General features: G+C 38.1%; 2 protein-coding genes across 2 annotated transcripts; both read right to left on the bottom strand.

Moving 5' to 3' along the window:
* Positions 1-126: 126 nt before the first annotated feature.
* On the bottom strand, positions 127-6,767 carry LOC133734170 (imidazole glycerol phosphate synthase hisHF, chloroplastic). The gene is made up of 19 exons (XM_062161807.1): positions 6,538-6,767; positions 6,376-6,458; positions 5,985-6,079; positions 5,558-5,661; positions 4,897-5,066; positions 4,657-4,771; positions 4,147-4,202; positions 4,023-4,061; positions 3,822-3,920; positions 3,315-3,377; positions 3,107-3,169; positions 2,898-2,980; positions 2,614-2,722; positions 2,470-2,523; positions 1,922-2,009; positions 1,758-1,795; positions 1,027-1,132; positions 576-742; positions 127-488 (listed from the first exon to the last, which is right to left on the bottom strand). The coding sequence occupies exons 1-19, from the start codon at positions 6,698-6,700 to the stop codon at positions 429-431; spliced, it is 1,755 nt and encodes a 584-aa protein (XP_062017791.1). The 5' UTR covers positions 6,701-6,767; the 3' UTR covers positions 127-428.
* Positions 6,768-10,733: 3,966 nt separating this feature from the next.
* Positions 10,734-16,292, bottom strand: LOC133732324 (leucine-rich repeat receptor protein kinase HPCA1-like). The gene is given in 18 exon segments (XM_062159853.1): positions 10,734-11,584; positions 11,689-11,924; positions 12,024-12,216; positions 12,218-12,265; positions 12,346-12,480; positions 12,578-12,711; positions 12,779-13,257; positions 13,387-13,524; positions 13,695-13,766; positions 13,868-13,942; positions 14,056-14,142; positions 14,452-14,526; positions 14,636-14,797; positions 14,902-14,973; positions 15,063-15,137; positions 15,327-15,398; positions 15,494-15,611; positions 15,939-16,292. Coding segments are annotated over 18 exon segments (2,727 nt in total). The 5' UTR covers positions 16,042-16,292; the 3' UTR covers positions 10,734-11,131.
* Between the last annotated feature and the right edge of the window lie 258 nt (positions 16,293-16,550).

Here is a 16,550-nt window from a genome sequence, read left to right as displayed (position 1 = left end):
ATAATCATACTAATTGACTCAAGTGAAGACGCTAAGCAGCTTGACCATGACAGATCTTAAAATGCCGAAAAGAAATCAACGCAAGTCATACAATGGTATAAGATAGAACATTGGCAAGGAAAAAAATTACCAGGTTGAACAATAAAAAACTTTGAAAATCTCATTTAACAAAATCATTTACTGGAATCATACAGGAACGAACAAAAATTACATTCTAAGCGTTCTGTCTCAGGCAATAAACTAAGGTTACCACAACCAAATAACTTGAAGGACTTTTGGAATCAATGCTTGCTACAAAATTGATCTAATCATACAGTACACGCTCTGGTCAAAGAGTTTAACATCTCTCATCTCTCTCCATCATTTTCCTTTTTGGATAGTCTTGAGTCCAGAAAACAGATTGACAGCGTTAGGAGGAATAATGTTGTTCAGATTCTGACTTCTATGCCTTCCTTTAGCAAGTGCTCCTTTACAGAATGAATTGGCACCTGCAACAATCATAGTCAGCGTGTTCATATGGAAATAATCATCAGCACTAGGAACACTATAAGTCGTGTAAAAGACTACAATATTACCTCCTTGCGATGGAATATGCCAGCAGCAAGGGCAGCAGATGCATTTGTTTTCATGAAAACCTCTGAGAAGTGTTCAACACCACCAGCCCCACTACTTGCAATCACGGGAATGGTCACAGCATCAGAGATGAGCTTTACTAGATCTATATCAAATCCTTTCCCTTGACCTGGAAAGCATCAAAGAGTTAATATACAATTGGCAGATACGAACTAGTTTAAATAAGTATGGAGAACACAAAAAAGGATACCAATGCCTTCCCGAACACATGTAGATAACTTCAAACATTTTGGCATTATCTCAAACTGCAATGAGTAATAAACTAAAGATACGTGGGAGGACAATCAGAAGCCTAACATGCCATTCATTAAATGTAACGACCACTTTCTCTTTGCACTTCTCATATAAATGCTTTGCATAAGCAAGCATAAGGAGTGCAGAAAGTGACTTTACCATCGCAATCAATGCAGTTTAGCAAAATTTCTCCAGCTCCAAGCTCCTCAACTGCTTTTGCAAGCTCATATGCTCCAATTGGTCTGCCTTCCCGCCCACCACTAACCTTAAGAACAAACATCAAGATGTTAGTATACCATAAGAAAAACCTTGAAATGGAAACATGTCAAAGCAAACATCTCAAGTTCAGTTGCATTAAATAAATAAATAAATAAACAAAATAAAAGAAGAAGAAGAAGCAGAAGCTGATTGGCTCATTCAACAAATTATTATTTAATGCATACGTTGAAAGCACATAAATAACTGCTTACATAATATAGGTTAAATTTGAGAAATAAGAGAAGCAGGGCGCGATGCAAATGTGTCGTGCGTGTGTGGATGACATAAGTTTCTCTAAGCTCATTTCTTCCTTCTAAGGAATCGAAACTCTATATCCACGTGGACATGTTCTGGTGATTCAACTAGTTACATTAAATCATGTCTTTAGACCTGAAATATTTAATGCCAAGCAAACTCCCTAGACATGGAGAATGCATGTTTTCCTTATGGGCATGAGCCGCACAAGTTGCACAAAGCAAATCCATGTCATGAGCATGCTCCAAAATTCAAATATATGTGATTCTATACAGACGTATTCTCTTTTTTGTTTTAGGTCCATAAAATAAACAATATATATGATGTTTTACTTTGAACCGCCGTAAGCACTGGTAAAGAAAGCGAAGAATACTTACTGTACACTGATACCAAGCATATTCTTCACCATTTGGACCTGAAATTAATAACACACACAAAATTTGAAACTTTCCATGAAAGACAGAAGCCAGAAAGAAGGTTTTACTTGCATAAAAAGAACAATGGCCAATCCAAGCAACAAAAATTGAAATTGTCTCCTTACCTGGATTTGTTACTCTTATAGTCTTGAACTTTACATCATTTTGATTTTTAACATACACTCTGCAAGGATCAATGCTTACAACCACAGCCTGAAACATACAATAAACTTAGAAAGAAATAAATCTAGTTTCTTGCAAAAATAGAGAGAGTTTGGCAGATTGAACATTTTAAGCCGTCCAGAAAAAGATCACAAGCAATAGTAAAGTCTGAGATCCTCAATAAATGCTCATGAGTAAGAAAGTGAAAACACAAAAGTTGGAAATTTCAAGGCCACAGTTAAGCAAATAAAGATCTTTTTATTTTACTCTAGTTTCCAAGTGATGTTACTAGAACTAGCATGAGTTCTCGAAATAGTACAGCAACCAGAAGCCAGGTAACGATCAACAAGGAAACCAATGGATATAAATTGAACAAAAAATGAACTATTATGATTAATTGGAACCACAAAATGTTACCATGTTGTGAAAGTGTGCAGTTCATCTCAACAGAATATAAACGAACTGAAGCATTATGGGCAAGCATGCATTTACAACTAGACAGAGATATTACCTGATTTCCGTAAACTCTGGATATCTGCTCTAAGCTGCTTTTTCCACTTTTCACCTAAAAAAAAAAGTTGAGAACTGTGAGGCGTCCCACAGATTTGTGCATACATGCAGATCTGAATATAAAAAGATGAAAATTATTGCATACTCCAGTTCTTAAATATTCTTCTGCAGCATAAACTGCATCACTTCCAATGGAGATCTTATCAGCCCCACATCTAAAATATTCTGAAGCAACTTCCAAACTAGAATAGTGCCTGAAAAAGAAGAACGAACTTATAAAATCCATGTCCATACGACACTACATTTGACTGGTGATAAAAATTTTGAGTGGAAGCTATATAATTATCACCTGGAGAATTACAATGATAGATAGTTGCAAACATGTAAACCAAAACTGGTCAAACAAATTAGAGCACCCATGACAATTACCTGCCAGTTGCATCGGTAAAATCTCTAATGCCACCTCCAACTGTTAATGGCACAAAAACATTTTCTGATGCATATCTCAATACCTACAAAACATGGCATGTAAACAATAAATCGGAAAATACTTGACGTGTAATATCACAACATCAAAATTTTAATATTCTCTCCAGTAGAAATTGAAAACTTTAGGTTAAACATTTACGAATATTAACCTGTAGCATAGGCAAGTCACCCAAAGGGAAGTCCCGGAAACCGGTAATATTCAGAAAGCTGACCTGCAATTTAAGACCAAGACTTCAAGCACAGTATAATAGCTATTTTATTATTTATTATTATTACTTGTTTGGTGTAAAACTACAACAGCTACTTTGATAATGAATGGCAGTGAAATATGTCCCAACTCAAGGAGGCATGGTATACCTCATCAGCTCCATCTGTGTAATACTGTCCAGCAAGCTCCACAGGCTTTCCAAGTTCTCTCACCTATCAAAGATTCTGATTACCAAAAATAGGAGCTACATTCATGGCAAATGAATAACTCGAACCATATCCAGACTATAACAGATGTCCAACATGACTTCCACAGGCTTGATATAACCGAACGACAACAACATTGCAAAAGTAAACATTTGTCTTTTCAAGTGACCTCATTAATCCATCAACACATAGTTATGCTTTCTCTTCATGACACCTAGGTTCCTTTAGGTCTTGTGCACAAAGAGGGAGAAAGGATATCAATCTAGATGTGTTTGAAGAAAATACAGAATGATGGATCTTACTGTTGAGTGGGGTTATAGAACTAGATTATGATGCACCGAAGGCTGAGGGTTTCTGATATTTCTTTAATTGTGACAGTTTGCACCCAATAGTCAGGTCCAAAGAACCACACAAATGATACAAGAATGCAGTCAAGAGTTCTTGGAATACCTCATTCTCTTTTGTATGCTCTCTTACGTCATATTGGTCTCCTTTGGTTACAACAAGATCTCCTTTGTCATTCGTCCTCACATCCAGACAAGCAATAACCTAGCATAAGTAACACAATTCAGAGAGAACCTTCACAGTTTGTATATGAAAGACAAAGAGGTAAATGATTATCAGAGCTCTGATATTTTAACTTGGACCTACCCTCTTTGCAAGTTTGGAACCCTTCCCTTCAGTGGGCTTCTGTCTTCACAAGAACTCTCAGATTGTTAGATGGATGATCTAGTTGTCAACATATAATAAGCATTTTTTCAGAGGTAGAGGTTACCTTCTCCAAGGGTGAGTTTGGATAGAGAAATCTTCTCAATATGGAAAGACCAACATCTACAAAACCATTTTCACAAATTGATGTTAATAATACTGCAGTAGTTCTATAGTTAAAGAAAAATATAAAAGAGCTCTTTACATCTGATAGCCAAGAATTACAGACCAAACAGAATATCATGACTTAGACCTCAGACAAAAACTTTTATCCTCTTGATTCTTGGAATGGGGAAAAGTAAATAATTAACTTCTAGAATGTAAGATTAAGCTCATGTTTTAAAATTTTAAGAGTTCACTTTTATTTCTTTCATATCTTGAGAGTTGAGTGGGTTTTACATTTGATCTTCGATTTCTTCTTCAATATACATAATTAGAATTCCAGAAGGAACTTGAAGGTCGAAAATCCTGTTATATGATCCCTAGTAACGAAAGAAACAAGACATGGAAGATTACTGTAATTCCTGTACATCTTGAACAATCATTAACAAACAAGAGAGAGCAAATGATATCTTGCCTCCACTTTTCTCAGGGTGGAATTGAACTGCATGCACATTTCCCCTTCTAACAGATGCAATGAAATTGTCACCATAGTTGCAGGTAGATGAAACCCATTCTTTGTTATCATCCGACTGAAAGTTTATATAGAAGCATGTCAGCCCCAATAAACAGTACAAATATGCAGCAGAAGCATTACTTAGAAGTTAGAACTCTTCATTTTGTACCCACAAAAAAAAAAAAAAAGACCAAGACATACTGGCATTGCTCTGTAAGAGTGGACGAAATAGACGTGATGGGTTCCAACATCATCCAAAATTAAAGAGTCTTCTCTAATCTGCAAAGCATTCCACCCGATATGTGGCACTCGAACACCATTTGATGAGTCAAAACGCCCAACCACTCCAGGTATCAAGCCAAGACCACTCACTGAGATATTATGCATTTTGTCATTCCAATTTTAAACAAGGTCAGAAGCATAATAGTAAAAACTATAACACCTTTACATATAGAAAAATCAGAGAAGTAGAAATGTGTATAATCATCAAAGAGTCCAAGAGAGATTTGTATCCACATTAGTCTTATAGTATCATAACAACTACTAATAATTTATCGAAGACTTTTGCTAACTGCTTGAAACACTCTCTCACCCTCAGTCACAAATAATAATGATAAAAGTACTTGAGGTAGTCATTATCCCGGTCATTCAGCCAATATGATAGAGAAGTAATTCTAGTGGGGCAACAAAAACAGTGTTTTCAAAATAATTATATCTGGGGTTCGTACAGTTTTCACAACTATTCTACCCTTATTGTCAAATCCAAATCCTTTCTTTAAGATCCTTAAAGATTCCATGCAAATGATAGTTACAAAAAGTAGAAACAGAAATTTACTGAAAAGTTGAGGCATGAAGCACTGACCTTGTCCCTTTTCCTCACTGGATTCAAAAAGGAGCTGAAGTCCAAGACAAATGCCTAGAAACGGCTGATCTTTCTCAATATATTCACAGAGCGCTTCAGCCATCCTAAAAAACATTAAAGGGCTAAGAATTTTTTTCACAATATAAGAAGTTACGTTATCTTTTCTTGTTTCATTGTAATTGATTGGTTAGGGTTAACCTTGGTTAAATTACATGATTAATTGAAGAAAATGAGATGATTTCTACCATTTGATTTTCTAAACAACAACCAATCACTGTCATAGTGCTTAATTTATTGGCACATTCAGATATTTTCAGCTCTTATCAGCAATCCATTTCAAAGAACAAAGAACTAAAACAAGCGATTGATTGATGCTCATAAAATCTGCACAAAAAAGTGAGCTAAAATAGAGAAAGAAAAAACATACCCATTCTTGCTCAGCACATCCATGGCCGCAGCGAAAGCCCCCACACCAGGAAAGATTAGGCGGTCGGCATTCAAAATATCCTTGGGAGTTTGGACCTACATTTCGATTTTTTGTTTTAAAAAAAATCATCAATTTTGCTAGTCTTATATGAATCTTAAGAAATATGCAACCCGAAATCATCTACTTAGCAGCACAAAGAACCAATTCACCAGACATTACAAAAAATAAAAAATAAAAAACCTGCTCAGAACTATATTCTTTGCTAAGAACAAAGCATTCAACACAAGAAAACGCAACGATACAAAAATTGAAAAACTTAATTCAATGAGGAACAGATGAAAATGTAAAGTAGGTAGTTGTAAGCAATTCAAAGTAAAAAAGAAAAAATTACATCTTTGACTTGGAAGCCCAGGCGGCGAATGGCGTTCCTGACACTCCGAACATTGCCGGCACCGTAATCAAGCAGAGTCACCACTGAAACCAATTCAATCATCAGAACAATGGAAGACGAATATCACAGAGGCACAGTGAGAGAGAGAGAAAGAGAGAGTACCTGAATCATCACCAGCAGCGGAGGAGGCACGGACGGTAAAGCTTCTAGAAGGTCTGCGGCAGCAATTGAGACGATGCTTGCGGCGAAAGAGAAGAGAGGAGGAAGGTGAAGCTGATCGGAACGGCAGCGTTTTGGTAGGGGAAACAATTGGCGGCGCCTCCATTGCAGGCTTTCTCTCAGTGGTATCAGGCCTCACTCCAGAAGTTTAAGAGTTGGAGACTTCAAAAAACGACCTTGGTTTTAAAATGAAAGTTTTATTCTCAATTTGGTGTTGTAATATTTTGACCCCAAAACTATTAATTTTGCCATAAAGGTTTGGGGAAAATGGTCCGTACGGTGGGATGAAATCTGCTGTCCCCAAAAAATTATATTCTTATGCAAGAATTGTGTCTACAAAAAATGTTGTATCAATTGAGATTCTGTGAGTTGCAAAACTGGTTTAGTAGTTCTGGGGTGACTTGCTTTTGTAAGCATGTTCTTTCCTTAGCTCTATACTAGTCATTGTAACTTGACTAAGCCTGTATTAAGTTATGAAGTCTATGCAATTTCATGTGCACATTTTAGTAGCTGCTTCCTTGATTTTTGTTAATCTTGTAATTGAATAAGTAATGATGGTCCAAGTGGGAGAATGTAAGAATGATTTTGTGGACTCATCATTATTTATATTAGGGTTCTTGCCCAAAAGCACCAAAATGAGCCAAATTTTTCTCACTTACCCCAGCAACAGATTTTTGTTCCCACATACACAATTTCACACAAAATAACTATTTTACCCTCAACTCAATTAAATAATTACAACCACTGCCACTCAATATCAATCTCTCTCTAGTCCCGATATCTCTCTCCCTCCCTCCCTCCCTTCCTACTGACCTCCGCCTCCGGCGCACGAGCCAGGCAGTCTACGGCTCCGGCGCTCGACCCAGGCAGTCTACCTCTCTCCTCCAGACTCAGGCCGCCGACCACGGCGTCATCACCAGAGGAATCGACCTCGACGACTCGGTCCAGATCGGAGTCGACCTCGACGACTGGCTGGTCCTAATCCAGATTGGAAGAACGCTGAACCTGAAGGAAGTGAATCGGAGATTGGGGATGTTGACCAGGCTCCTTCGCCTCCTCCAGCCACCACTTCTCCGCGGATCACAGCGCCGAATTCGAAGTCGACGACTTCTCCGCCAACGATGACGGCGGTTCCACTCCCAAGTCCTCCTCCGCCGCGGCGATTCATCGAACACCTCGAGCTACAGGTCCACTGGTAGCCTCCGGGAACTCGATCTCATCCCCTCCGATGCGGTGATTGACCTCCTCAACATCACAGAGCAGATGATCGCCGCGGGGGTTTGATTATTAACTGGGCCTGTTTGTTTTGTGGAGTTTTGTTTAATGAAGTGGATGATGTACTGATTCTTGAGGAGTGTAATGGAATTAAGATTCTTGTAGCTTGTGTGTTTTTGCCATGGACTTTGTTTGATCAATGCTAATGAGATGTAGGCTTACCTGAAGCTGTTGGTGTTTGGTTTCATATAATGGATGTGGTTTTTGGGGCTTTTGTCGTATTTTTGTGCTGTTCTGACAACTATTTGGCTTAAAAAGAAAGTTCTATTGGGGCAATAGAGGTATATTAAATGTCTATTAGGGGGCAATAGACGTCTATTGGGGGGCAATAGATATTTTCAATCGATATTATCTCCTCGTTTTTTTTCTTTAATCAACATTTTATTTGTCTAAATTTAAGGAAATTAGTTCCAATTCTGGCGACCGAAAGTTCTATTGGAGGGCAATAGACGTCTATTGGGGGGCAATAGACGTCTATTGGGGGGCAATAGATATTTTCAATCGATATTATCTCCTCGTTTTTTTTCTTTAATCAACATTTTATTTGTCTAAATTTAAGGAAATTAGTTCCAATTCTGGCGACCGAAAGTTCTATTGGAGGGCAATAGACGTCTATTGGGGGGCAATAGACGTCTATTGGGGGCAATAGACCAAAAGTTCTATTGGGGGGCAATAGAGGTCTATTGGGGGGCAATACATGGTTGATAGACGTCTATTGGAAGGCAATAGAGGTCTATTGCCCCTTTATTGGTGGGCAATAGATGTCTATTGGGGTAATAAACATTTCCGGTGAGGTTTTCTAAAGGTCCGATAGGCGGCGGCCGGCGACCGGAATCCGGCGAAAGTTGGCCGGAATCCGGCGAAAATTGGCCGGAATCCGGTGGCCGGTGACCGGAATCCGGCGGCCGGTGACCGGATTCCGGCGGCCGGTGACCGGATTCCGGCGGCCGGTGACCGGATTCCGGCGGCCGGTGACGGGCTCCGGCGAAAGTCTCCTATGGCTTCTCTCTCTTCTATTTTCTCTCTCTCTCTAAGCAACAAAGGGGTGAGGGGTAAAATGGTATTAAAAAAAAATTAAAAACAAAAAAAAAATCTTAATGGGGTATTAGGGAAGAGTCCCTTAGAGTGTATTGGGTAAGAGAGAATTAAAAAAACTTAATGGGGTAAGTGGGAAAAAAATCCCTAAAAATGGGGTAAATGGACAAAAACCCTTTATATAAAGTAACTACAATAACAAGCTAATGACTTAAGAATAAAGTACTAAAATTACTTAAAGATTCTAATCCTGTTACAATATGGACATTGTATCTGTATCTATATTTATTATGAAAACTTAATATACTTAATATCAAGTAATGTATAATATAGATCGATGATCATTCAAAACTAGATCACACAAATTACTTCTTTCTCATCATATAATAACCTCTAACCGGGATAGGTCAGAGGTTAATATATGATGAGGAAAAGTATTTAACCTTGATTGAGTTTTACCACTAGAAATCGTTTCGTTGCTCTGTGCATACTTATTGAGAAAATCACCAACTGATCTTGTTGATTCACTTGCATTAACACTGGTTGACTCACCGTTAAAACTGTGCATTCCTTATATTAGTAAGATTTGAATCCGTGACAATTGTAAAAAAATTTATCTTAATTCTTGATTTTTTTTTATTCACCCTACATTATTCAAGAAACTAAAAGAAACAAACTAATTGGGGGAAGATCGCAACTCAACCACAGAAGATGTCATTGCCTCTGCTTCCACCACCTGCAGCGTGCCATTTGCTTCAGTATCCATCAGTTCCTCCATAGGAGGTTCCTCGCCCAGATCAATCACTCGCCGTCTCAACTATTTGTGAGTACATATGTCCATTTCCCATAGAAGATGAAGTGGGGATTCACTCCCCTAAACTAAATCATATCAATTGAAACAAACGTTTTTTCTTTTGATGACATCAATTGCAACGCGCTTTTGTTTCCTGCATTTCGAGTTTGGGTTGCGGATGCGCCACAATGGCTATCCCATGCACTTAGAACTGATGTAACTATCTAAATTGCGTATTAATACAATTCATTTCTTTCTTCCCAAAAAAAAAAAAAAAGAACTCCACTTACACCAGGTAACAATCTCCAAGACAAGAGAGAAGCAATCCTTGTTGGTCTATTTCTTACTCATATGATACTGAATGCAACCTACAGTTCCATATTTAGCAATTCCTTGTCACAAAAAATCAGAAGGTTCAACACAAATCCCCCATTCAAATCAATTTAAGGTATTAAAATTCTAAAAACATTCCAAACTTTACCAAGTTCAATAGTGGCCCGACAGAAACTGGATTGGGCTTGGCTGTTACAAAGTAGTGGTTGGATGTGGTTTGGATGGTGGAGCGCCGACGGTGGACTGACTAGGGCGGTGGTGGTCTGGTGGCAGTACGACGGAACCGGTGATGCCACGGTGGTGGGTCTAGTGCAACGTTTGTTGGCCTAGCTAATGGGCTGCAGTGATTATACAGTTGGGCCGGGTTTAATTTTGTTGGGCCCTTGGTGGTGGGCAGTTATCACTAGTTTTTAGGGTTTGGTTTCTTTTGTTTTGTTTAAAGTATTAGCTGTTGGGTCGGGTGCACTGCAATTTTTGGCATAGACAATCTTCTATTTGGCGGTCTAGAGGTCGTTCCTGTTCTGGAGTTAGGTCAGCAGCGGTGACGAAATTGTCTGGCGGTGGCATACTGGCATAGACAACCATCCTTGGCCTTCTAGTGGGAATGTTCTTGTTTGATCTCGGGTTGGAGGCGATGGCGTTTTGGAGCAGTGGTGGATGGATGGTGTCGACAATTAGGTGGTGATGGTGTTGGGTTTTCTTTAGTCCCAGGTTTGAATGTCCAGCAATCCTTTTGGTCGAGTTTAGGTCACAACGAGTGTTGGCTTGGTCGATCAAAAGCTGGTCAGGAGGACTCTGGTTGGTGAGTTCGTGTTGACACAAGTGAGTTGTCTAGTCTTAGAGTCCTTACTGGCTGGACGAGAGGCGCGATGTCAAGGATTTACTGCTCCTGCGTTTATTGTCTTTGTCATACAGTTGTAGTGCAAGTTTAGAGTCATTATATAGAGTTCCCAGTGGGAAGTCTAGTGGCCATCTCTGAGTAAGAGATGTCGCCAAAAACTCGTTGTAAGCAGTTCATTATTAATGAAGTTCTTATTTGATCAAAAAAAAAAAAAAATTATAAAAGAATTATCATACTCACTAAACTTCCATCTTCATCCGTCAAAAACCCCTTCCACTATAATCAAAGGGTCTGCTGTAAACATCCTCGGCGCTGTCCTTACACTCATATTCCTCATAACTTGCTGAAGTTGACAATGGATTAGTACCGGCGTTCAAAGCAGCAATTTGTATAATGTTCTCTATCTGTTTCACCACTTCCCCCATTCTTGGTCTTTTATGCCTTAATTCTTCTACACAAGACATTGCCAAATCCACAAACATTTCTACACCTTTCAGCTCTGTTCCTAAACCAATGAATGGATCAAGAATATCATCAAGGTTGTACAAATCTTTCGACTTATCCATTGTCATCTGTACCACTCTCACTATATAATTCCCTTGCATTATTGGCCTTCTAGCAGTTAGCAGCTCCAACATTACCACGCCAAAGCTATACACGTCGCTCTTGTCAGTCAACTGTTGAGTCATATAATATTCAGGATCCAAGTAGCCCTATAATCATGGAAAACCACAGTTCAGTTATATTTAAGGTACTATTGTAATAATTTCTACATTGAATTATTTTTGCGAGGGGAGTTAAAAGAGTTTCTACTGACCAGTGTCCCTTTAACTTGAGTAGATAAGTGGTCCATTCCACTATCAGTAATTGACTTCGAGAGACCAAAATCAGCAACTTTTGCATTTAAATCTTTATCGAGTAGTATGTTGTTTGATTTGATGTCCCGGTGTATGATGGTTGGGTTTGCATGTTCATGAAGATATGCCAGACCTCTCCCTGCACCAAGTGCTACTTGAAGTCTTCTCATCCAGTCCAACCTGATTCCGGACTTCCCTGAACCAAGATAGAAATGAATCAAGAAGTGTTTCTGATAACAGAGTAAATTAAATATATACTTTCCCTTCTATAACAGGCTTTGGGAAGTGCAAGTGCATGGAATTCCTGATAGGCTGTCCCTCAAATCACCATTTGGAACATACTCATATACCAATATTTGTTCTCCTTGCTCAAAACAAAAACCTACAAGGCCAACAAGATTCTTATGATGTACTCGTGATAGGAGCTCAACCTCAGCTCTGAACTCAACTCCTCCCTGCATAGATTCCCGTTTAACCTACAAGGCCAAATGTTTTAATGGCAACCATTTGGCCTGTTGGAAGAATTCCCTTATACACCTGTAAAATGTTTCCAAGAGTCATATATATAGTGATTTTTGATTAAGTCTCTATTATAATGAAAGACGATCAAAGTTAACCTGGCCATAACCCCCAGATCCAATATCATTTGCCTCTGAAAAACCATCGGTGCATTTCTTGAGCTCTTCAAATGAGAACAATCTTGCTCCTTTTAGTTGAGGACCACTAGCACTGCTATTTGAAATCCCTGTCTGCTGCATTTGTACAAAATTAGCTCAACAAAAATTACCCCCTTCATCAGGAAGTCACAAAGTCCTCTAACAACTTTTTAATTATTGATGCATGGCATACCAAAGGGATCGATCCACTCAATGACTCGTCTGCTTTCCTCTTCTGGTGGAGAGCATAAAGCCCTACAAGGACTAATAATGAAAGGAGCACAGAACCACCAATTGCCGTTCCAATTATCACGGCCTTGTTTGATCCTGTGGGCACCTTAAAATGATGAGAGATAGAAAGAAGGATAGATATAAATGTTGTTTTCATAGTTACCTCCAGAGTTGGTGTAAAGAACAACAAAAGAGTAGGGTCCAAAAAACTTTGGACGTCCCTCTAGAGTCTGCTTGCTAAGAACAGATGTAATCGCTGATCTTTCTGTTTGGTTGAAGCTAACTTGATCACCGGATGGGAAAATTTCTATGATAATTTCAAGTTGATAAGATGAGCTCCAACTCGGATGACTCAGTGAAACTGAATCCACAGGAAGGTTTTTGGACTGAAAAGATCTTGTGAGATTGTCTGAGAGAGCTTTGTAATAATTGACGTCATCCAAGTTTGAGAAAGAAACAAATAAGAAGACTAGAGTCCGTGTATAGGGAGATGCACATTTACAGTTGGGGGAAGCAACCTGGCGGGAACTACAGGCAGCACAATTACTTGGTGTAGTTGAAATTGAGGGATTACGAGGAGAAACATTGCAATAGTTTGCCACGTTATTCTGACTCCCCTCACAAATTGGATTGTCAACTAGACTGCGAAAGATGAATGATTACTTTTGATTTTGCTTGTCATATTTAAATGGTTAGTTTTAGAGAGTTGATATTTCAATATCCAGCATCCTAAAAAAAAGAAAACAACAATTATGCGTGCTATTTGCTTACATCAATGTGTAGTTGGATCCCTCATCAATTGGTGCAAGATCAGCAATGTTGTTCTTCTGCAGATCAATTAGGTTCAATTGGTTGCCATAATTTGCTCCAATATCCAATGTACCATTGAGACTGTTGTTCTTCAGTATCCTATAGCAGGTCATATGATCATCACTGTAACTATACAAGTTGCATAAATGAAATTTTATCCTTGTTCTCTTCTTTAGAGCAGAGCCAACTTCAAAACTAAGTCATTTAGATTCATGAAACATCCATTACATTGAGTGTGGTGCTAATAACTATCATTATGATATACTCACACTGTCTCCAAATTTTGAAGGCTGAAAAGGGCTTGAGGGACTTGTCCCTGAAGTCCTGTGTTTTCCATCATCCTGCCACAGAGGGTTGATAGGTATGTTAATTTTGAGCACTTGATTATTGTGCTCTGATCAATGATATTTCATACTCGCAAGCACAAAGGTATGAAGCATACAATGTTGTCAAGAACTTCAAAGTTGAAAACCAATTAGGAATATCTGAAGCATCAAAAGTATTATTGCTCATATCCCTGCGTATTAAAATTTCATAAGCCATGACTTTAACAGTTTTCTTTATAAGAAAAAACTAATTGATAGCTAATTCTGTAAAAACTCAGTAATATGGTTGCTGGTTGGTACTTACACATAGTTGAGGGAATCCATGAGAGTAAGGTTGGGCACCGGGCCAGTCAGCTTATTGTTGCCAGTAAAATTATTTCTGTCAAAAATCCTGCACAGATAAAAGAACTCGATCAGATGAAATTGATGTGTTTCCTTTGGCAGTTCAGAATTGGAATTTTCCAAATGAAAACGAAAAAAAAAAATTAGCTTTGATTCCTAAGTTTTTATGTCAATGACTTTTGATTTAGTTAGAAATGCTGTTTGAAACTGAAATGTGCAGTAAGGACTAAGGAAAGACAATGAGAAATGCAACGCATATAAACATGAACTCATACATTTCCTGTTCTATTCTGCAGATTTTATTAATCATTCCCATATTTCAAGTTTCTCCTCTAACGCTTTAACGTACAACACTTACAAATGTATCAGAGACATATTTGAGCTGAACAGTTGAGGTGGAATGCTGCTCGAGAGCTGGTTATTTGACAAATGACTGTATTTAAAGCAAATATAGAAAGAATCAGAAGGACATAAATTGGAAAGAACAATGCCAAGGTACCATGTAAATGTTAAGTTAAAATTACTAAAAAGAGCGGGCTTACAAGTGCTGTGTTTTATTTAACATATCAAGACCAGGTGCAGTCCCATTAGAGACTGGAATGGAATCCCCAAGCATGTTGTCTGATAGGTCCAGAAAGACAAGATTGGCTAGATTGCCAATGGAAGGTGGAATTGGACCACTAAATCTATTGTTTTTCAGAGATCTGCAGTAGCATACAAATCAAGAGTTCCAGAATTACTGCATATCAGACTAACATATCATTACAAGAAAAAGGAGAGCAGGGGATCAAAAATTTGGAAACTTTACAGATAAGAAAGTTGCTTTAAAGATCCTATTGTAGCTGGAATAGGACCAGAGAATCTGCAACCATCCAGGATTCTGGTGTGCAACAAAATTTGTTAGGAGGATAACCAATCACATAGAAACTAATATTTACTCTACTGGAGTAACCATAGATTTATTTTTACAAGGTTTCTAGTTTGATCAAGTTTCCAATTGATGCTTGAAGCTGTCCCTTCAGGTCCTCATTGAAAGCCAGATTCCTATACAAAATTAATGATCAATGAGTTAACAAAACAAGGAATGGACAAATCTATTACCAATAACTATTAGAGGATGAAGCAACTTAAAATAGTTTCCATAATTTTAGTAATTAATGATGATAAATTATTCAAAGCAGTCAGTGCCTACTTTGATAAAGAACTACTGGAAAATTGTAGAACAGAACTTACAGAATCTGTAGCTCAGATAACGTCTCGATATCACTAGGTAGCCCACCTTTCAAACGCATGTCTGGCAATGTTCTGAAATTAAAAGCAGACAAATCAATAAAAAATAAAACATGGATGCAGGCAAATATATGAGCATTAAATAAGGTGGAAACAGATCAGGAACTTACATAGCAGTGATCCATGAATTGGTGCAATTAATACCATTCCAGTCGCCACAAGGATCTGAACCAACCCAACTTCGAGGGTTGATGCCCCATTCATCCCTTAGTGTCCAAATAGCATTATCTGCATCACATTCTTTCCATTAGTTTAGTTCTTCACCTAACGAAGAATGACTTGAGGAATTTACAAATTACATTATATAACTCTAATGTTAATCCAAACTCATGAGTGTTGCTTAAGACAACTGTCTTGTGAACAAGAAGCAGGCATATCTACAAAAATGGCTACTTGGATAGTACTGTATAAGTTCAAACTATGGAAATCCAGAAAGATCCTAATCAAGAAAGCTAAAGAAGAAAGATTGATAGCCTGTCATAAACCTATCAATAAAAACTGATTGACTACATGATGAAAGATTAAATAGGTAGCTTTAAGTTGGATAAAACTTACATTCCTGAACAGTTCCCTCTGCTGCAAAAAAACAGAATGGGATTAACAGGAATAGCCGAAACACACGAGTGGCAAAACCCATTACTTTATGGCAAATGGGCATCAAAACCTTCTTAGTCACCTTACTAGCCAACTTTTGCTGTGTAGAACAATCAATCTGTGAAGAAGTAACTCAGATGTAGCCTATTTAAGTCTATCGAGATTTCGACCCTCGGATAGTCCATGGTCAGATTCCAAAACTTGTAACAAATGTAACCATCGATCTTCCATATTCAAACCAATTGGTCCAACAATTTTTTAATAACTTAGAGATAGAAAGGGTCCGAGGTTTTACTGGATATGACAGAAATGGAATATATATTGCACAAAGAACAGAGGAAACAGCATGAGAAAGAATACGTCTATCCCCAGAAAGGTTTTAACTAGATTAGTAGTATACCCAATAACATGGGATTGGTAGAAAGTCATTATCTTTACGTAGTCATCATCTCTGAAACAATCAAATGAAGCAATTCAAAATCAACAACTGCAACAACACTCCAACAGTAATTAATAATTTAGTCCTAAGCTAGTGAGGGGCTGACAAGCAAGTTAGTTGTAATTAATAATTTA

The sequence above is a fragment of the Rosa rugosa genome, chromosome 2 (assembly GCF_958449725.1).
Source record: "Rosa rugosa chromosome 2, drRosRugo1.1, whole genome shotgun sequence".
NCBI classification, from domain to species: domain Eukaryota; kingdom Viridiplantae; phylum Streptophyta; class Magnoliopsida; order Rosales; family Rosaceae; genus Rosa; species Rosa rugosa.
The sequence above is the reverse complement of the archived record's forward strand: the minus strand, read 5'-3'. Positions and strand labels throughout refer to the sequence as shown.